The 23,697-nt window shown below is 38.8% G+C and overlaps 1 protein-coding gene across 2 annotated transcripts in view; it reads right to left on the reverse strand.

Annotated features, from left to right (window-relative positions):
• The window catches only part of Dhc64C (dynein heavy chain, cytoplasmic), a 1,460,071-nt gene that overhangs the window by 857,817 nt on the left and 578,557 nt on the right, over positions 1 to 23,697 (reverse strand). For both annotated transcript variants that reach the window (XM_090376486.1, XM_090376487.1), the window contains exons 40-41: positions 6,555 to 6,707; positions 3,280 to 3,365 (exon numbers count right to left, since the gene is read on the reverse strand). In XM_090376486.1, coding sequence (XP_090232612.1) covers positions 3,280 to 3,365; positions 6,555 to 6,707 — 239 coding nt within the window. The remainder of the gene's footprint in view (positions 1 to 3,279; positions 3,366 to 6,554; positions 6,708 to 23,697) is intronic.

The raw sequence follows: 23,697 nt of genomic DNA on the forward strand, positions 1-23,697 counted from the left end.
AGCAACACTCACGTAATCTTTTCTTGAGGTGTTTTCAGCCATTAAAAGCAGTTCTTGCCGGAAACAAGAAAGTCACTGGGAGCCAGATCCAAACTGTAAGGTGGATGGGTAAGTTCTGTAAAATCACAGTCCCTCAAAGCAGTAGCAATAGCTTGTAATCTGGGAACTTTTCTATTGTCCTGAACAAGCAGCTCTGGAAAGTTTTCCACAGCGTTTTAACTTTGACATTCCTTAAGTTATACAGTTTGGATGCATATGACTCCCCAGTTTGTTCCAAGTAGTGAATGTATAAAATTCCCCTCAGCATCCCAAAAAATGGTGGCCATAATCTTGCAGGCAGAAGGTTATGTCTGAAATAATTTTTTGGGTGCGAGTAGGGTTCTTGGATGGTGTCAGGATCTCAGCTTTTATAACGAGTAACAATTCTGGAGATTAAAGTTTCAGAAACCTTTCCATTATGCTCTAAATTCTCGTAAACACCATACTCTGAATTGCTTCTGCACAGGGGTCAGAAGTCTCGGTACCCACCTTGCACTGGCCTTCATCATCATTATCCATTTTCAATCCACTGCAATTTTAAACAAATTGGGATATAGCTCTTCAGCATGTAACTATATTTCTGAATGCTATCCATCCTAGATTTATTCTTCTCTTGATTTCCAGCCATTTATCATCATTATTACAGCTAATGCCTTGTCCTAGTATAAGAATCCACCTTTTCAATTTTTGCTCCTTCAATAATTATATTCCTTTCTGTGGCATGATTTTTCATCGTTAATTTTGTTATAACCATATTCATCTTTAGTCCAAAACTTTCTAACTCTGCATAAATTGATTTAGATTTTCCTCTAATTCTTCAGGATCATGGCTTATGATCAATGTGATCTGCAAATCAAACTGTTCAGGTATTCTACATTCACACTGACTCCTTTCTGCAACCAGCCTAAACTGAAAGATACTTCAAGAACTGCAGTAAATAACTTTGGAGATATGGAGTCGCCTTGTAGAAATCCTTTCTCAATTTTAAATTTGCTACTGTCTTTGTCTAGTCTAATAAAGGAGGTAGAATTCTCATATATTTTCTTCAAAATTATAATGTATGGAGTATCTATGCCTTGTCTTTCCAGTGCCCAAAACATGTCTTATACTATATGGAGTCAAATGAATTTTCATAATCCACAAATGCCAGGCATAATGCTGTTTTATATTCATTTGCTTTCTCCATTTGTTGTGATATGACCTGAAAGTGATCAATAGCTGAGAATCCTGTCCCAGCCAGCTTGCTCTTTCGGTTGATTCTCATCAAGAATTCTTTCTAATCTGTTAGTAATGACCCTTGTTAACAACTTGTAGATGTGGGACAACAAGCTAATTGGTTTATAATTTCCAATTTCTGATTTCTCCCCTTTCTTATGAAGCAAAATTATGGCTGCGTTATTCATAGGCATCACACACTTCCTAATGTATTTTGTGAAGTCATGCCAGTCTCTGTGTCATGTCTCTTCCTCCTAATTTTTACAACTGTACAGTTATCTTCACCTGGGGCTTTTTGATTCTTCATTTTCTTCAATGCATGTTCTACCTCATCATTTGGATATCAGATATGTTTGTTGTTTGTTTGTTATTTGGTTTTTAGGAGCATTAGCAACTAAGGCCATATTGCTCCGGGGATATGCAGTAGTCATTCCCTAACATTTCCGCATCCTACGTATTTGGTGGTCAAAGGCTCAAACCTCGGTCTAATCAAGAAGCGTGTGCTACGCACTGCTGCTCCTGCCCACCTGGCTATGGAGGTGCCGATATCAGGTATGTCATGTGTGCTGCTAATTTGTGATCTATCTTCCCCACTACTGGCATTATTCCCTTGCTCCTTATATAATACTTTATAGTAGTCTTCTGCTATTTATAAGTACACCATCGGTATTCTTCAGATTCAGTATCATTTCTCTTTTTGAATTACTGCTCATGACTGCTAATTTAAGTCCTTTTTTTTCCCATAATGCTTGTTTACTTTTCTTGCATTAAATCTTCTATGTCTTCTCTGAGTCTCTTTCTAATGGCTTCGCATAAGTTGGTAAACTGAATTTTGACCTTCTCAGTGTTTATCATGCTCTTCATTTGTCGTCTTCGGTTCATCATGACAAGAGTTTCTTGGCTAATTTTTTTCTTCTTTGGATTTCTTTTTACCTATAAGTTTTTTGGGCTTTATATCACTTTCAGTAAGTTGTATTCCTCATGGATATCTTGGTCCTGAAAAGTCTGCACAAGCTCTAACTTGTTCTTATGTTCCAGCAGATGGTCCTTTTTCTCCTCCTCGATTATCTCAAACACCTTATTATTTACTAGAGTTAGTTTTTTTTTCGTTTCTTTTACCTATATCACGTGTGCATCTTGCCATTCTGTAATCACTTCCAATGTTTACCTTGATCAGGACAGTAACATCGTTCACAATATATCTTCTGATAATGAGGATAAAGCACTGACCTTATTCATCCCCAAATATTCATGTTCAGATATGTCACATTCCTTAGATATTTGGGAAACCTATAATGTCTGTCATTTAACACAAGGGTTTCCACAGCTTGGCACATCTTCAATGGAGTCTTCCCCACTGGAATCATTTTGATCAAAATCTCACCTGATATTCTGAAGGTGCATGTGGCCATACACAACCCATCATCCTTTTATGAATGGCGTTAAGCTCATTTCCTTATTTGGTGAGAACCTAGATGACAGAACGATGCTCCAATTTCAGCAAATCCTTAATTTGATACAGCCAGCACACTATCAATTTTGACACATCTGGAATTGATAACTAAGTAACCCCAACCTAACTGCAAATGTGTTGGGCTGGTTGGGGGGGGGGGGTCCTTAGCTATCATTTCCAGATGCACCCAATTATTAGTGTGACTTTGGGTGAGAAGAGTCGGTAGAAGAAGCTTTACAACCACCAGGTCAGTGGCGTTTACAATAATACAGATCAATACAAAATGTTACTCGTATTTAGCAGTCACAGGTTGAATCCTGGTCCACTCAAAGGGCATGTGCTATTGCATTCGCGCTCCTGACCACTCTGCAATGTCAGGCCTAGCAACAACACCAACTCTTAATCTTCCGAGATTCAGAGATCACACAAAAAGCTGCAAATGAAAAAGAAAAGTTTTGGTAAATCTATAAGATAAAAGATTTACATATAAATACACAATTAGCTACTAGGCAGGTATCTTTAGTTCAGTGCAAAGTAAGCATATATACAACAAAAACACATTATTTACTCACTTTCGAAGTACATGAGTAAAGAGGCCATCAGTCCATTCCCTTGTATTTGGATCCAAAGTGCCATATAGTGCCTCCTTGGAAATTGCCTGGAAAATGAGAAAAGATACTTGTGAGTGTATGCTCTCTCTCTCTCTCTCTCTCTCTCTCTCTCTCTCTCTCTCTCTCTCTCTCTCTCTCTCTCTCTCTCTGTCGTGTGTGTGTGTGTGTGTGTGTGTTGTGTGTGTGTGTGTGTGTGTGTGTGTGTGTGTGTTCAGCAATAAAAAAAAAAGGACTGGACTACTTCCCCATTTTTGTTTATTCTTTTTCTAGTTTCTTGGTACTCTATTCAACACACACACCTCTTTAAAATCTGACATCTGCAGGGGCTGAGGCAGCAAATTTCAGAGGTAAGAGGAGAAAAAGCAGTATGTACTGGAACTTAAGAACAAGTTTGAGCTTCTGCAGACTGCTCAGGACCAAGATATCAATGAGGAATATTACAACTTTCTGAAAGTGATAAAGCCCAAGAAACCAATAGGTAAAAAGAAATCTAAAGAAGAAAAAAAAAAAAAAAAAAATCAGTCAAAAAACACTTGTCATGATGAACTAAAGCCAACAAGGAGAAAACTGAGTATACTGAGTTATGCAAAGCCATTATAAATAGACTCAGAGAGGACATAAGAAAATTTAACACAAGAAAAGTAGAACAAGCATTAAGAGAAAACAAAGGATTTAAATCAACAGTAATAGCAAAAGACTACTATAAATAGTTATACAAGGAGCGAGAGAATGATGTGTGGGGAAGATGAATTGCAAATTAGTAACACATACAACATAGCTGATATCCTTCCTGATGAGGTAGAACATGCATTGAAGAAAAAGAAATCCTGGGTGGGGGGGGGAGGTTACTGAGGGGTTGGTAAAATTGGGAGGAAGAGACATGACACAAAAACTGGCAAGACTCTTCAAAAAATGCATTAGAAAAGGTGTGACACCTAAGGAGTGGAATAATGCAATCATAGTTTTGCTGCATAAGAAAGGAGGCAAATCAGAAATTGGAAATTACAGATCAATTAGCTTGTTATCCCACATCTACAAATTGTTTACAAGGGTCATTACTAACAGATTAGAAAGAATACATTATGAGAATCAATCAAAAGAGCAAGCTGGCTTTAGGACAGGATTCTCCACTATGGATCACCTTCACGTAATGTCACAGATAATGTGAAAAAGCAAATGAATATAAAACACCATTATGTCTGGCATTTGTGAATTATGAAGGGCATTTGAGATCCATACAGCCTAAGGCAATGTATCGGGCACTGGGGAGACAAGGCATAGATATCCCATATATTATGATTTTTAAGAAAATATATGAGAATACTATCTCCTTTATTAGACTAGACAAAGACAGTAGCAAATTTAAAATTGAGAAAGGAGTCCGACAAGGAGACACAATATCTCCGAAGTTGTTTACTGCTACCCTTGAAGAAGCTTTCAGAAAATTAGTCTGGTCGCAGAAAGGAGTCAATGTGAATGGAGAGTACCTAAACTATTTACGATTTGCAGATGACATTGTGGTCATAAGCCACAACCCCAAAGAATTAGAGGAAAATCTTAATCACTTATGCAGAGTTAGTAAGGATTTTGGACTAGCATTAGTAGAGGCATTTGATGCAAGAAAGCAAGCTTATGCAGCATCAGCCAAAAAAAAAAAAAAAAAAAAAAAACCCACTTCCACTTCTGTTCGTTCAAAATACCTGTCCAGCTGAGCCTTAAACTTATTTAGGCTATCAACTTCCATGACAAGGGATGGAAGTCTGTTCCACCAACCAACCACCCGCTGGCTAAAGGCAAATTTCCGCACATCTATCATACATCTGTCTTTCCTCAATTTGAACTTATGCCCTCTCAGGTGATTATTCTGAGCGAGAGGAAAAATCCCATCAGCATTGAGTATGCTCAAACCATTCAAGGCTTTATACACCTCTATCAGATCACCGCGCTGGTGCCTAGTCTCCAGACACTGTAATTTGCAAAACTTAAGCCTTTCTTCGTAAGAGCACCCCTTTGTTCCATTCACTAATCTTGTTGCACTTCTCTGTACTCGTTCCAGCAGCTCTACATCCTTCTTGAAATGAGGCCTCCAGACCTGTATACAGTACTCAAGATGTGGCCTGACCATTGCCTTATACAAGGGAATAATCACCTCCTTATCCCTGCTAGAAAAATTCCTATATATCATTGACAATACACCATGAGCTACTCTTGCAGCCCATCTGCACTGCTCAGAGAACTTCATGTCTTCCTGCACCACCACCCCCAGGTCTCTTTCATTCTCTACCACTGTCAGTGTAGTACCACAGAGTTGATACGTTGCTCTGGGGTTGCTGTTTCTCATGTGTAGTACTTTACATTTGTCAATGTTAAACTTCATTTGCCACCTCTCAGCCCATCTGCTCAACCTTTCCAGATCCTGTTGCAGCAGCAAAATGTCAGTAGTGTCCTTCACAACCCTGCCTACCTTCCTACCCTGCCTATCGTCTGCAAACTTCGACACTAAGCTTGATATACCATAATCAATATCATTTATAAATACAGAAAACAATAATGGACCCAACACTGAGCCCTGAGGAACTCCACTAATAACATTAGTCCACGACGAGCAGTGTCCATTGATTACCACTCTGTCTTCTCCCCCTCAGCCACCCCTTTATCCATAGCAGCAATTTGCCTCCAATGTCACACTGCTCCAATTTGTGCAGCAGTTTTCCATGTGTAACAGTATCAAAAGCCTTTCTAAGATCCAAATATATAATATTAAAGTTATTCCCTGCATCCAGTTCCTTTGTGACTGCATCATAGTATCCAATCAAATTGGTCAGGCAAGACTTCCCCTTAACAAAACCATGCTGTGTCCGAGCTATAACTGAAGTCTTGTCTAAATGACCTGCAGTGATTCTTTAACTAGTGCCTCCATTAATTTACCTGGAACAGAAATTAAACTGACAGGTCTATAATTACTTGTGTCAGCCTTTGATCCTCCTGTGTGAATTGGGGTCACATTTGCACATATACTGAAGAGGCTTGTTATATGGCAGGATTAGAGAGTTGCGAAAGTTTATATGGTCACTGTTTTCTTCAAAGTGATTTCTTCAATTTTTAACCAATGCTAGTGATTTTTGGGTTGTGCTGGTAGGAAAACTTGTATTTCACTTCCACAAATCATGCTATCACAAATCATATTATAAATAAATAATAACAAATTAAAATCATTACTCTAAATAAAGACTTACTTTTGGATCTATAACATGAGCAACACCCTCCACTCCCTCATAACGTTCAAGAGCTTTCAACAGGACCCACCAAGCAGTTGATTTTCCACTACCACTAGGACCAACCATCATTAGACCATGGTTCAGTTGAGAAATCTGATAAAGCTGCAACACCTATTAAAAAAGTTCTGATATGTTAGCTATTTTCAACAAAGTAAACATGAATTTCAAGAAATTCAAGAATACTGGAAGGTGATTATCATATTGCTTCTCTAGTTGTGAAAGATAAAACTAGTCATTAAAAAAAATTAAAATAGTCTTTAACAAAATGTTGAACTGGACATGAAAGGTAGTACCATATATATGTATGATCAGCAGTATTTCTTCCCCACATGCTTTGATTTCACCACTAAGAATTCAGAAAAAATTAGGGTATCATCCAGAGAAGTAAAAAATAAGTGTACTGCAATCAGCCTGGACACTGCACAACAGTCTGCAGGAAGGCCATGAAGGTATGGAAATACCGCTACATATTGAAATATTACCAACTTCTGGAAAATTCAAAAATTAGCCATTAGATTCTTAAGCACAAACTACATCTCTCCCAATTCTGTTTTATTACTACTGTTTAAGGTCAGAAAGGCTGCTGTGGTCACGTTTTTTTTCTTTTATTTTTTTAATTAATGCAGCTGCAGGCTAAGATCTACAGTAGTGTGGGAATGAATTGGTCATGTGTGTGAACTATGCAGTGACCAAATGGGTAATATGTGATCCTTAAAAAAAAAAAAAAAAAAAACCCACATTCTATTCACATTCAGGTGATCCTGTCTCTGTGCAAGATTAAATGAAATGAGACAAAAGGGCAAGGTCATGTTGTCAAGTTACTTGTCTTATTATAATACATGCCCTGAATATATAGTGAAAAAAAAATATAAAATAAATAAATAAATAATAATAAAAACATCTTGTGTGCCCATAGGTATAGGTATGATAGGCATGTATGTGCCTCATTTTGCTGATAGGTGCCTCCCATTTCCCCCCTCTCAAAACATAACTACAGCTTGGAAAAGCAACTCATCTGGATTTGTCCCCCACTAATCCCATACTGATCTTATTACTCCCCCCCCAACCTATTTTCTAATATAATTCACCTATTTCTCCCCACCACCACCACCACCATTCTCTTTTCCAACGAAAACATTCTCCTTTTTCTTTTTGCCCTTCCTGATAAGATCAGGCAATGCCAGGGCTTCCCCACCACAGCATGTAATCTCTACTACCTGGCCAATCTCCTTGTGTCTGGTAACAAAGAGTCAGTGGTGCTCCTTGGGCTACCTAGGCTAAAAAGCCAGATGAATAATATAACCTTACATTACACAATGTAAACCACATATCACTCACACCATCTGCCCTTTACAGAATACTGTGTTCAATGCAAGAGAACTGATCATGGCATTGTGAAGAACCACCCGTGATGGTTGACCCAAACATAACCTACCATGTCTACCATATCAAATATACTAATCAACCAAATGTACCTGTATACTCCTTCATGAATATTGTGCCAGATACTGCCAGCCCAATGGCTCAGTCACATCAATATAAATCTTGTGGGCTTTCCTGGACAGCAGTACCTGTATACTCTGCTGATTAAATGGTTTGGGTTTTATTGGTAAGGTTACAATGCATCGAGCCAGGGCAGAATTTCACAGGATGTCAAAATATGGGGATATTTAAACTTTTTAAATTGTCAGAAAATTGCACATATAAAAAGGGATAAAAATCAGCATATAGAGTAAAAATGCTTTGTACTAAAAAGTATAAAATTAATAATCAGTAAAAATTTGAACACTGACACACAGACATTGTCAGATGGTTAAATGCAGAAAAACCACATCTTTTGTGTAACATTAAAATCCAAAAAATCAAAAATCACTGCCGATAATAAGATAAAGAGTGTTACTCCCTCTGGTTGCTTCTTTATCATGCTTATGTAGAAAACAATCATTAGATCAAATCAAAAAATCAACAATCATGCATTCTCACAGATTCTCTATAGGAATGGAAGTTTTATTCTATGACTGGAGCTGGAGGTCACATTTCACTGTGGCTGCTTCCCATAGTGTAAGGAGGACATTTTGGTGGAACTGCAAATTCAAGGTCCACATTTATGAGGATTGGTTTAAGATGTTATGTTTTTCATTGCATTTCTAAGGGAGGGACAACTTCAGTGGGATAGATATAGACATATCTGCCATTTGCTTTTGTGGCTTGCAATAGACAGTTTATATGCTTTCAATGAGGATTTTGTTTTTGGATAATGAAATGTATTTAACTTCCTACAGATTGAATTTTTGGGTAATCTGGGAATAAGTTATTCTTTCTGAACCTGCAGGAAGGATTATTTTTTTGTTTGGCTCTAGGTATGAGTTTATTCTAATCTGCATTTTTGCATTAATAACACTGGCACAGAATTGCACAGAATTGGATTTCTAAAAATCTGAAATAAGAGGAATGCTAAAAATCTGCCATATAATTTGTAATAGATAACTCATTAAATATCAGTAACAGCAGCCTGCTATTGCTGGTAGGACTTTCAACGAAAGTTATGTCTATATACATTTTCTCTATGTAATAAAGAAATTAACACCATGTTCTTTTCATTAAACTTATATACTTCTATAAATAGTAAAGACAGGCAACCCCTGTATAACTCGGTACTTCTACAACACAGTTTCGCTCTAACTTGATTGATAAATTGCAGCAATCCTCTTACAACACTGTACTTATATAGCATGGTTTGAGAATTGTGCGATCTCACATAACATGGTATTTTTGAGCTTTTGTGCTGCTGTTGACTCGCCAGTCGTTAATGCCTTCATGGTATTTTTCTAAAGGACATTTCTGGAGATCACTACCATAAAACAATAAAAACAATTTGCAGTTCCCAGTTTATTGGTCTTTTCTGTTAGCATAATCAATTATAAGTGGGAATTAAACTCGATCTTCTTGCATTTGCTATAGTACTGATAGCTGGAATTCTGTGGGTTTTCACATTATTATGGTGAAATGTGTTTCCCCTTCTGTGAAATATCCAGTCATATAAAAAACAAATAAATATTCAGAAACTCATCACTCTGCATCTCACTTATGTGTATCATGTTTTTTGCAACTGGTGCAATCGTGTTCTTTGTTATTAATTGCTTATCTTTTTTATTGTTTTAAATTTCACAACCAAAAAAAGTCAGTGAACAGAAATATCAATTATTTAGTATATACTAGGGCTTACAATACCAGTATTTCGGTATTTTTAATTTATGAAACCGGGATACCGGTATTCATAAATTTAATTATGATTTTGTAATAACTGAAAGCAAAGTGGAGGAGAAATTATTGAAGATAAGAAAATCACCTGGGGTGGTTGGGATCTATCCAGTTATATTAAAGGAGGCGGCAAAGCAACTAAGCAAACCCTTAGCCATAATTATGACAGCATCCTTGGACTCGGGGGAGGTTCCCACAGACTGGAGATGTGCAAATGTATCCCCAATTCACAAAGGGGGTTCGAAGGGTGACACGAGTAATTACAGACCAGTTAGTTTAACTTCTGTTCCGGGTAAAATAATGGAGTCAATGGTTAAAGATGCATTGCAGGATCATCTAGACAAGACTCCAGCAATAATTCAGACACAGCATGGGTTTGTTAAGGTAAAGTGTTGTCTGACAAATTTGATAGGATATTATGATGTGGTTACAAAGGAACTGGATGCAAAAAATAATTTTGATATCATATATTTGGATTTCAGGAAAGCTGACTATTGTACAAATTGGAGCAGAATGGTATTAAGGGTAAGTTGCTACAATGGATAAAAGGAATGGTTAAGTGGGAGAAGACAGAGGGTGGTAATCAATGGGTGCTGCTCTTCTTGGACTAATTTATTAGTGGAGCCCCACAGGGTTCGTTGTTAGGTCCACTGTTGTTTTGTATATTTATCAATGATATTGATGAAGGTATATCAGGCTTAATGTCGAATTTTGCAGATGATACAAAGGTTGGCAGGGTTGTTAATGACAGTAATGGCAGTGTGCTACTGCAACAGTACCTAGATAATTTGGGCAGATGGGCTAAGAAGTGGTAACTGAAGTTTAACCTTGACAAATTGGCGCACTATAGCCTTAGTTGCTGATGTGCCATAAAAATCCTAAAAACCAACCAACCAACCAACCAACCAACCTTGACAAATGCAGCAAAGTACTGCATATGGGTAGAAGTAACCCCAGAGAAACGTACCAACTGTGTGGTACTTAAGGTGATAGAAAATGAAAAAGACCTGGGAGTAATTGTGCAGTCAAATATGAAGTTTTCTGTGCAAGGCAGACATTCTGCCAGGGCAGGTCATGGGGTTTTGTCAATGATATATAGGAATTTTGCTAGCAGGGAGATGGTGGTGATTGTCCCTCTGTATAAGGCAATGGTCAGGCCACGCCTTGAGTACTGCGTACAGGTCTGGAGGCCTAATTTTAGGAAGGATGTAGATTTACTTGAGCGTACATAGAGGGGCAACAAGATTGGTGAGGGGAATGAAAGGATCCTCTTACCAAGAGAGGCTTACGTTCTGCAAATTGCAGTGGCTGGAGACTAGGCACCTGCACGGTGATCTGATTGAGGTATATAAAGCTTTGGATGGGTTGAGCACGCTGAATTCTGATGAGATCCTTCCACTTGTTCAGATTACGAACCTAAGGGGACATAAATTCAAATTAAGAAAAGACAGATGTAGAATAGATATGTGGAAATTTGCCTTTAGCCAGCGGGTGGTTAATTGCTGGAACAAACTTCCATCTGTCATTGTGGAAGTTGATAGGTTGAATAAATTTAAGGAGGAACTGGACAGGCATTTGGAGGGAATGGTGTGATTTTTTTTTTTTTTTTGGCTGATGCTGCATAAGCTCATACACTTGCTTTCTTGCGTCACATGCCACTACTACTACTATTGCAAAAACAAACGTTTTTCTCAATAAATTTTTATGACAATTAGGTGCAATAAAGTAAGGAAAAAAACAAGTACAGTAATTACTTGAATTCATGTTTTAGATACTTTTATTGCAATAATAAATAAATATTCTGAAAAAAAAAAAAAAAAAAAAAAAAAATCATTAAAATACAGTTATTCTAAATACAAAAAAAAATACATATTGTTACTGCAAAGTTTAGTTAAGTTTAAGCATCCACACTACCCATCCAAATTAGAGTGAGCTCTTAAGAAACATAAGTAATCAATAGTATGATGAATCTAATTTTGGTACATACACTATTTGATTAGCGGAAGAAAATGCCTTTTTGGATTCTATTCTGGTACTATTGTACTGAGATAATCGATGACGATCTCAGTCCTTATTTTCTAGGCTTTGATCTTTTTTAAGCAAAAGTATTTCATTAATTTCCGACTCAAGTTCATCTTTTAAAATCTCATTGGAGTCGGGCAATTTTTTATTTTTGGAAAGAATTTGCGGAACACTGATGTTCTGTTCCATCTTGGTCTTCCATGGTTGAATTATGTTCATCATTTTCTGAAGGAGAAAGATGTTTTATTAAGTGAAGTATAATTTTCACTATAGTATTTTTACTGAGTCTGGCAGAGAGCAAAGAGTGCAGTTATGGAATCCTTCACATATATAAATGCAAATAACAGAAGGACAAATCAGATTGGACCCTAATGTAATGGACGTGGGATAGTATTAGATAACATATCTGAAGTTGCAGAGGAACTCAAGTTACTTTGCATCGATATTTACATTAAAAAAACCCTTTGTGTCAATGAGATATTATGGAAGTGAAGTCAAAAAAAAAATGTAATTAATGCCATTGAAATTACAAATGATTATTTAATGAGAACTTTCACACCTACAGGCGAGTAAGGCTCCTGTGATTGATGGTATATACCCTATAATCTTAAAGGAAGCAGCAAATGAGTGCATTGAACCATTAAGGCTAGTTATGAGAAAATCACTGGACAGGAGAGATTCCATTAGATTGGTGTAAATTGGAACATAAAGGCACATAATGGGAAATTACCGACTGGCCAGTCAAACTTCAGTAGTACGGAAAATCATGGAGGCAATGACCAAGGGTGGAATTCAGATCAGATCATTTGGATGGAAATGGAATACTATAGGATACACAGCCTGGTTTTTTAAAGGGAAAATCATGTTTAACAAATCTGGTTAGCCATTTTGACAGGTCACTCGTGAGCTGGATTTAGGGAATAATTTCGAAATTGTTTATTGGGATTTCAGCAAATCATTTGATTCAGTCCCACATGAGTGCTTACTTTATAAGTTGGAGCAGGCTGGAATCATAGGGAAAATCCTTAGATAGATAGCACGATGGCTTGAAGGCACCAGGCAGGGGGTTGTGATAAATGATTATTCCTCAGATTGGGTTAATATAAGAAGTGGGGTTCCCCAAGGATCAATATTGGGATAACTGTTGTTTTTGATTATCTTAAATGATATCTATAAAGGGATGGAGGGCATGAGGTCTAAACTTGCAGTTTATGTAAAGATCAGTAGAGTAGTTAATGATTGCCACCAAGCAGAGCTTCTTCAGAGTGACCTAGATAGACTTCCGGGATGGTCAGAAAAGTGTCAGCTATGCTTTAATTCAGCAAAACGCAAGATCTTTCACCTGGGGAACAGCAACACCAAAATAACTTATACACTTGATCGGGTTGAACTAAAGCCAGTAGTGGAGGGACGGGACTTGGGAGTTATCATACAGTCAGACATGAAGTTGTCCGAGAATTGTGGACGGGTTGCAATGTTGCATGGTGTCCTATCGATGATTTATCGAACATTTGCTAGTAGAGATAACGACCTCGTAATCATCAAATGTGGCTTGGGATCCAGCTTTATGTAATTAAATTATAAACAATTATGTTTTTAAATTAGTACCAAAAAAACGGTATTTTCCGTATCAATACTGGAAAAAAATGACAGGGATCCCGGAATCCCAGTATTGTAAGCCCTGGTATATACCATATTTCCCCATGTATAATACGCACCATTCATCGAAAAATTTGGGGTCAAAAACTGGATGTGTCTTATTCAGTGCTTGTAGATTTTTTGTCTTTGCACTCATTGTTTTGCACTTGTTACCGGTATATTAGGTTACGTTTTGCCACGTTCTGCCCAGAAATGGCTCAGAAAAGATTTTCGTACAGTGCTGAATTCGAGTTAAGTGATCCAGTTTGCAAAAGTGAATGGAAATTGTGCTGCTGAATGTAACTTTGGTCCTCCTCCAACTGAGAAAACAATCCAAGACTGGCTACGGGAAGAAGAAACCCTACTGAAAACGCCACAGCAAAAGGCCATTAGAGGCAAGTCAGCAAAATGGCCTGATTTAGAGAGGGAATTGAAGATATGGATTGAGGAACAAAAGGCAATTGGAATTCCTGTGTCCACAAAGATGGTTCAGCATGAGGCAAGAAGAATTGCTGATGAAAAAGAAGTTACTGATTTCGGAGGACACAATTGGTGCTTCAGGTTCATGAAACGGAATGGACTAAGCATGCATACACGCACCAGACTTGCCCAAAAGATGCCTGAAAGCTATGAGCAGAAGGTTCTTGAATTTCATTGTTTTGTCATTCAATGTCGGAAGACGCATCAGTTTGAGTTGGGACAGATTGCAAATATGGACAAAGTCCCCCTTCAATTTGATGTCCCAAGTAACAGAACTGTTGAGAAGAAGGGGTTGAAGACAACTGTGAAGACAAGTGGACATGAAAAGAGCCATTATACAGTTGTTCTAGCTTGTGCCAACGGAACCAAGCTGCCTCCTATGCTGATTTTCAAACGCAAAACAATGCCAAAAGAAGACATTCCTCGAGGAGTGATTGTCCACGTTCATGACAAGGGTTGGATGGATCAGGATGGGATGAAGATCTGGTTTGAGAAAGTTTGGAGCAGGAGACCAGGTGGGCTCTTATGCAAACCTGCTCTATTGGTGCTTGATCAGTTCAGGGCACACATAACAAAAAACACAAAGAAGATTGCTGCAGAGCAAAAAACAAAACTTGCCATCGTACCTGGAGGGTTGACATCCCAGCTCCAACCACTTGATGTCAGCATTAAGAAATCCTTCAAAGCTGCCATGAGAGACGAATGGAACCAAAGGATGAAGTCTTCTGGGGACAATTTGACACAAGCAGGAAGAGTGAAGAAACCAACTATAGGAGACGTTTGTACCTGGGTGAAAAGATCCTAGGATAATATCAAGATTGAGATCGTTGTCAAGTCATTTAAGAAGTGTGGCATTTCAAATGCCATAGATGGAACTAAGGACGAGGCAATATATGAAGACAGTGATTTGTCATCAGACACAGATGAGGACAAGCTAATGGATGGGAGTTTTGACAGTGACGAGTTGTATGAATTTTATGATGAACAAAACTTGAGTTCAATAACATTATGCAATACATTTTTTTAAAAATTTCAGGCCCCAAAATTAAAGTACATCTTATACATGGGGAAATGTGGTACATATTACAGTATGTATTAATTAAGCTGTGTATGTAATTGTAAATTTATTTTTATTTTGCTAACTGGTAAATATGCTTCCGGTTTTCACATATCATTTAACTTTGTTAATTGATAAGCTAATAAAGTTAAATTTGTGCTTTACATCTTTAAAGCAGGGGTCCACTGTATTTTGTTGGAAGATCCTTGGGTTCTGTGCTTTTGAACTTGTGCTTGTTGGAGACTATAAAAAATTGTGACTTCAAAGCGTGCAGTTCATGGCATTTAAAGAGAGCAGAGGGTACAAGGAACTGCAGAAGAGATTGTGCTTAGCAGTGATGAAGAGGAATAAAATTAAATGAATGTACGTTATCTGACATATAAGTATCACAGTTTGTAAGGCAAGACTATTTGTTCAGTTATTACTCTTTAAGTTGCTACTATTGTAAAAATAAAGTTTAAATGTTAAGTTATTACTACCATAAAAACTAAGTTTCCAATAGTTATATAAAAAAATTAAAAAAGTGTATTTTTGTTAGCTTTTGGAACAAAAGCTAACTGGTGCTTAGTCACGTATAACACAGTTTTGCATTACACGAGATTTTGTAGGAACCAAACTACAGTGTTATACAAGAGTTACCTGTACTGTGTTTAATTAAATATTCATTTTAAAATCAGTAACAAATAAAATGATAAACTCATTCACATTGTATTACAATGTATTGTAAAATGAAAAACACAATGTAAAAGTAAAATTTTGATCAGAGAAAGTTGTCCTGAAAGCATATTTTGCTTGATATAATTTTATTTTGAAGAGATTCAAAAATGCTGCAGCAGATTCAATTTACTGTTAATGAGAATGTTGAGGTAGCTAACAAACTAAATGAGTATTTTGCATCTACGTTCACACACGAGGAGGTTGGTTGGTTGGTTGTTTGGGTTTTAATGGCAACTAGGACTATAATGCACCAAAACCACGTCCCAAACAAGATAACAGTAAAAATTGTAGTGTCGTAAATGCTTAGGTCACTATGTCAATATGTATAAAAATATAAATATGTATGAGGTAAACTAATATAAATATACATTTAAATAAAAGAGAAAAGGTTTGATTTTAAAAACCTAAAAACAGCTGACACTGTCTTTTTCAGATAAAATCTGATTGAGTGTATAAGGCTCAGTCATATGGGTAAAAATGTTAAAATATATAAAATGTTCCTGTCTATATCATGGACATTTGTTTAAAATATGACAAATGGTTAAAGTGGTAGCTAGAACAACTTCCTTTCTACAGTTCCTGTGCAGACTCTACTGCCAATGTTGGATAACAGGCTTTATCTCATATAACTTGTTTGTGACCTGCTTATGCCAAGATTGTTGCCACTGGGAGAGTAATGTAGAGTGAGTAAACTGCCTGTATTCTGTATAAGAGACTAATAGGCTGCTGTTATTGTGGGCCAAGTGATCTGGCAGCTGTGCCAGTCAATTCATTACCTTTGATCTCAATGTGGCTTGGGATCCAGCAGAAATGGATGTCAAAGGAATGCTCATGCTGGATATGGGTCAGGAATGGGTGAAGATAGTACCCAATCCCTGATAAAGCCTGTAGTATACTTAATAAGTCAGTATACACCATGTACCTTTAGTAGTTGAGAGTTTCACTTTGGTCCAAGGCTAACTCTATAGCATACAACTCAACTGTATTTTTGCTGCATTCTTGGGGAATCTTCCCAGATATAGCACTATTTGGAAAGATGGCAGCAGATCCGATAGATATGATCTGAATTCGAGCCATCAGTGAAGACAAGCAAGAAGTCAGAGAATTCGGCTTGGTGAGCAGTATAGAGTTGTTGGTAAACAGAAGATGGCATGGTGGCCTTACTCCAATTTTTGATGGTGAAATCACATGATGAAGAAGAGCATGCCAGGGTGGAAGTCGTTGCCTTGGTGACTCGGCAACATAGTTTACCATTATGTTAAGCTCTCTGAGCAGCTCTTGGACCCAGATACCGAAGGGACAGTCGGCAGTGTGACGGGTATTGTAGAGAGTTTCCCCACAGTGGCTCAAAAACGCATGTGTGCACATAGGGTGTCTGGCAGGGATTTCAGTTTAAATTGCTTTCATCACAGGGACACAGGCCATTCACCTGCTTTGACGTATAAATTCTGGACAGCTATTCTAAAAGCTCCAGTAGCAATGGGAGATGGCTTGAAGATGAACTGGATCTAGCCATCGCTGTACCCTGTTTCTTGCTGATGTATACACTTGGGACCTGTAATATAATTTAGAATGGACAAGTGCACAATATAGATGGAGTAAGGTGCAGTGGTCTGCTCCACATTTATTGGAGGAGATTGCACATAGGAGGTTCAATCTCTTTGTGCACTTTGAGCAGTTGACAGATATGTGGTAGAAATGTCAACTTCTTATCAAATACGAGCCCCAAGAACTTTGTGTCCGTTGCTACTAGAATGGTATTTTGTCCAAGCATGAGTTCTGGTTCAGGGTGAAAAAAGTGTATGCAGATGGTCATCTGTGGAGAAAACCTGAAACCATCAGCCATTGCCCAAGAGTTGATGTTGCTAATGGCATGCTGCAATTGTCTTTCGGTTACCCTCATATTGAATTGTTGCGAAAAGATGCTAAAGTCATCTACAAAGAGGACACTGTTTACAGTTGGAGGAAGTTGTTCAGTAATAGAATTTACCTTGATGGTAAAAGGCATAACACTTAGAACTGATCCTTGTGGAACCCCCCCCTCTTCTTGGCAATAGGAAAGACCAATTAGAAAGGAAGTTTTTAATCAAGCTAGCAATGTGTACCCTAAGACAAATTTTATGACTTTTAAGATTCTGTATCTCCAACCTGTGTCATACGCTTTTTCCATGTCAAAGAAAAATGGCACCTGGTGCACACATTTCAGGAAAGCACCACATATGGGTGTTGCAATAGGATTAAATGGCCAAGTGTTGACCTGTTCCTTCAGAAGCCACACTGTGTCCTGGAAAGGATGTCTTTAGCTTCTAAATACCACATAAAGTGAGCATTGATGATTCTTTCCAGGATCTTGCACAAGCAGCTGGTCAAAGCAATAGGACAGTAATTTTTGGATTCTTTCCCAATTTCAGAAAGGCAATGACGCCATGAGTCTGGAAAGAGTCTCTTTAGCATAGATTCTATTATAGAGACAGAGCAGCAAGAGATCCACGGAATCTAATGAAAGGTGTGTGTGTGTGTGTGTGTGTGTGTGTGTGTGTGTGTGTGTGTGTGTGTGTGTGTGTGTGTGTGTGTGTGTGTGTTATGGTGGTTTAATGGCCCATAAGCTGCTGGGGCTATAGTGCACCTAGGTGAAAGATGCTTAGTAATCTCGTAATGGATGTTATATGGCCCAACGGCACTTGACTTCGATAGTAGAGCACCGCTTTCAGCTCCCACTGTGTAAAAGGCTGCCTGTATTCCTCACTGCCATTGGAAGACAGCTTCAGTTGCTGTTTTTCTGATCTTTGTTTGAGGGCCAGGATGATGAGGGAGTATGATGTTTCTGAAGACACTTTAGCAAATATCTCCCCAAGAGTGTTTGCAATTGCAGTTAAGCCTGCAGTTATGCATCCATTAGGTTAAAGGATTGACACAGGCTATAAAGTGATTTGCCCTTCATTTTCCGAACTTTGTCCCAGATAGCTTTGGGATTGGCAGTCCATGTGAAGGATGATGTATATCGGATCCAAGATTCCTTTTGGCTCTGGCGTCTGATGTAACGTGCTTTGGCACGGGCACGGTTGAAGGCTATTAAATTATCTCTGTTGGGTTATCGACGAATATTTCGTCGATAACCGAACAGAGCCTTCCTAGCTTCTCTCTATTCTTCATTCTACCATGGTTTTGAAAAACATGGAAACCGGGTAAATGTCCTTGGGATTGCAACTGCCATTGCCTGGATGATACTTCTGAGATGGGTTTTATTGCCTTGTTAATTGGCTCCTGCCTGACTGTGGCAGTATTAAACATGGCCAAATGTCTAAAGGCATCTTAGTCTGCATGATCGATCTTCCACTGTCATATACTAGTCTGGTGGCATTGTCTCCCATTAGAAATGATGGATAACACAGAGAAGTGATCACTGCCATAAAGTTTCCTTAAACCTCCCATAAACACACAGGCAGAAGGAAAATGGAGCAGATGGAAAGATCAGTATTTCTTAGTACTGATGTAAATATACGGGTAGACATATAGAAAAAGGTATTAGATCCCAAATTTAGAAGGGCCAGATCATTATTTTCAAGAAATCGCCCGATAATCTAACCTCTTCTATTGATGTTGGAACTATCGCACAGAGCATTTCAATGGACATAATGTCCACTGAAATCCCCTAATAATAGAAAAGGGAGTGGCAGTTTCTTAATGAGATCAAAGTTTGTCTGGGTAATGTTGTTCCCAGGTGGCAAACAGATGAAACAACCTGTTAAGAGGGAATCCTACTGTAAGAAGAAATGCTACAGCCTCAAGGTTGGAGGTAAGCGGCATAGCTTGGAAGGGGGGGGTGTCATCATCCTTGGTTAATCCCAAGGATGAAGTCTCTTCTATGGTCGGGTCAATCCCCAGCTCTGCGAATAACTGAACAGTTACGCAAGCAAGGATCATTATTGCCTTAAAATAAATCTCCTGTAAGCAAAAGCAAGTTGGCTCATGCTTACTCAGGAGACCTTGATGCCATCACTATTTCTGCAGAATCCATGACAATTCCATTGTAGAAATTTAAATATACCCATTATTCAGATTTATTGGGTCCGTCTGTTGGCTTCTGAATGGATGATGGCTTTGTTTTCTCAGTCCTGGATTTCCCTTTCTTTGGAAAAATTGGGCATTGGCCCATATCCATTTCTTCTTCTTCCACACAGAGTTCCAGGACTGATTCACCCTGTAACTCCTTATCTTCCATACCCATTGTATCTTGTATTATAGGTGGCTGTTCCACGTTCTTTAGCACTGTGTTTTAGAAGTGCTGGAGCATTAGGACGTACAGATACAGGAGCGACAGCAGACTGATTGACCATGGGTTTTTGGAGACGTAATAAATAGCAAGCAATGGGAGTAAATGATTCCCTTGATGGAATTAACACACCTGTCTGGGTCCCAATAGTACTCTTTCCAGAAGGTATCTGGCCATATTAGGGCTTGACGCTATTTATCAGTTGGATGTGTTTTCTGGACTCCCAATAGGTTTTGTTCTTATTATTTAAATTTCATTTTCATCCTTCCACTGCTGACATGCTTCTACAGTATGCAGGGTGCTCTCTTTGGCAGTTAGTACAATTTGGCTTAGAAGCTAAACATTCCTTGCTCTCATGATCTTTAGCACCACAGGCAGGAGAGCCATGACAAGCTGTCTAGGAGTGGCCGTATTTTTGGCATTTAAAACACTTCAGTGGTTTAAGAATGCAGATCCTCACCGGGCTGTTTAAGTAGCCTGCCTTTATGCAAATTGTAGGCTGTAGGGGTGTTGAATGTTAGGATGAGAAAGTGGGTAGGGATGAGATTCCCCATCCTTCTGCATCGATATTCTCTAGACAGCTGTCACTACTTGGTCTCTCAATTCAGACTAATCTCTTCTTCGGATACATTAAGACGGTCCCATGGTGATATAACACCACGTGAAGAGTTCAGAGTTTTATGCGGCGGGAGGGGGGGGGGGTACTACAATGGGAATTCCTCCTAATGATGTGGCTCCAGAACACAGCCTTTTGACGGATTTTGGAGATCCTACCAACCATTCTCTGGATGAAGAATGGTGACATTTTCCCAAGTTATTGCTCTCCAGTGGAATAGACAATGAAGAAAAGTGGTGACACTTTTCTTCATAGAGCACAATCAGTGTCACCACTGATTGTGCTCTATCCTCAGTTCTGGGCCTTTTTGAGTTGGTATTATTGGCGTCATTGCATCGGTTAGACAGCAGCCTTGTTGGGGCCCCAGACGAAAAAGGAGGATTTAATTACTCATGAGAGTAAGATAAAAATTTCAGATGCCCTAATTACCTCAACCACCACGGATCCCTACGAGGGGATGCCCACTCGTGAACTAGCACGTATTGCAAACACATGTGGGATGCCAAATTCGCTCAGAAGCATCATACCCAGGTTTCCAATAATCCTTGATCCCTTTCCAGGACCAAAGGGAGGGAGACTTATTGGAAAGCAGTTGATCCTAGCAGTAAGAACCACCTACCGAGTTATCCCAGTCAGGCCGGTCCAGTACCTCCCATTTGTCAAAGCAGAGGCCGGAGTTGTGTAACAAAGCTGGGCCCTACAACCACCACATTGAAGGGCATAAGGAAGTCTGTAGGAAAGTGGAGGCTAGAAGCTTATCAAACTCTGGCAGGGAGCTAAATGATTTTGTAATAACTCAGAGCAAAGTAGAGGAGAAATTGTTGAAACTGAACATAACAAAGGCAACTGTGGTGGATGAGATCTATCCAGTTATATTAAAGGAAGCAGAAAGGAAGTAAGCACACCCTTAATCATAATCATGAAAGATTCCTTGGACTCAGGGAAGGTCCCAATGGACTGGAGATTTGCAAAAAATAAAGTGCAGCCATTATCAACCCACTGCAGGATGGAAGCTTCCTCAACAATTCATACTGAGTGAAATGGACCATAATCTGCCACGTTGGTCCATTGCAGGTTGGCAGATCGACCGTATTCAGCAGTCAAGGGCTTGAATCCCGGTCTACTCAAAGAGCTTGTGCTAATGCACTCTCGCTCATGACCACTGCAAATGTATCCCCAATTCACAAGGGGCGGGGGGGGGTCGAAGGGTGACACGAGTAATTACAGACCTGTTAGTCTAACTTCTGTTCCAGGGAAAATAATGGAGTCACTGGTTAAGTAAGCGATGCAGTATCATCTAGACAAGACTACAGTTATAGTTCAAACACAGAATGGGTTTGTTTGTTAAGGGGAAGTCTTGTCTGGAAATTTGGATTGGATACTATGATGTGGTAACAAAGGAAATGGATGCAAAAAATTATTTTGATATCATACACTTGGATTTTAGGAAAGCTTTTGATACTGTGCCACATGGAAGACTACTGTACAAATTGGAGCAGTATGGCATTAAGGTCAAGTTGCTACAATGGATAAAAGAATGGTTGAGTGGGAGAAGACAGTGGTTATCAATGGACACTGCTATTCATAGATTAATGTTATTACTGGAGTCCCCCAGGGTTTGGTGTTGGGCATTGTTGTTTTGATGAAGGAATATCAGGGTTAATGCCCAAGTTTGCAGATGATACAAAGGTTGGCTGGGTTTTTAATGACAGTGCGCTACTGCAAAAGGATTTGGAAAAGTTGATCAAATGGGCTGAGAGGTAGCAAATGAAGTTTAACATTGACAAATGTAAAGTACTGCATATGGTAGCAGTAATCACAAAGTAACGTATCAATTGGGTGGTGTTTCACTCAGTGTAGTGGAGAATGAAAAGAACCTGGGGGTAACTGTGCAGTCATATATTAAATTTTCTGAGCAGTGCAGACAGGAAGCAAGAGTAGCTCATGTGTCTTGTCAATGATATTCTAGAATTTTGCTAGCAGGGATACACCTTGAGTACTGGATACAGTTGCTACCTCTCAGCCCATTTGCTCAACTTTTCCAAATCCTTTTGCAGTAGCACACTGTCATTAAAAACCCAGCCAACCTTTGTATCATCTGCAAACTTGGGCATTAAACAACGGCCTCCGTAGCCGAGTGGTCAGGAGTGAGAGTGCAGTAGCACACGCTCTTTGAGTAGACTGGGGTTCAAGTCCCTGACTGCTTAATACGGTCGATCTGCCAACCTGCACTGGACCAACGTGGTAGATTATGGTCCATTTCCCTCAGCATGAATTGTTGAGGAGGCTTCCATCCTGTAGTGGGTTGATAATGGCTGCACTTTACCTTTTTACTGGATACAGGTCTGGAGGCCTCATTTTAAGAAATGAAGTAGAGCTGCTGAAAAGAGTACATAGAAGGAGAGCGAGATTGGCGAGTGGAATAATGGGTTGCTGTTACCAAGAAAGGCTAAAGTGCTGCAGATTGCAGCTTCTGGCATCTAGGCACCTGCAAGGTGATCTAATTGAGGTATATAAGGCCTTGAATGGTTTGAGCATCTCAATGCTGATGGGATTCTTCCTCTTGTTCAGATTACTCACCTGAAGGGACATAACTTCAAATTTAGGAAAGAGAATTGTAGAATAGAACCTGCGTGTGTGTGTGTGTGTGTGTATGTGTGTGTGTGTGTATGTGTGTGTGTGTGTGTGTGTGTGGGAAATAAAGAAAGAGGTATAACACCTGCATTTGGAAATCAACTATTTCTTGTACATTTAGCCGGTTAAACTGTATTTCAGTTTCAGCGGTGAATGATGGTTTTAATTATTTAAAATATATTACTTGTATGCCTCTAATGCAGGTTAGGGGCACAGGAAATTCTCAGGATTCTGCTTGTCTACTTTTTAAAGTAGATAAGCTATTCTTGCTCAGGATAGGAATTTCATTCTACATATACTGAGAATTATCCATACTAAGAAGTATATAAAGCCTTCTATCTTAAGTAAAGGAATGGCAAATACTTTGAAATACATTCTACCCTGAATAATGCAATAGAATTAA

The sequence above is a fragment of the Mastigoproctus giganteus genome, chromosome 6 (assembly GCF_048544385.1).
Source record: "Mastigoproctus giganteus isolate SK-2022 chromosome 6, ASM4854438v1, whole genome shotgun sequence".
NCBI classification, from domain to species: Eukaryota; Metazoa; Arthropoda; class Arachnida; order Uropygi; family Thelyphonidae; genus Mastigoproctus; species Mastigoproctus giganteus.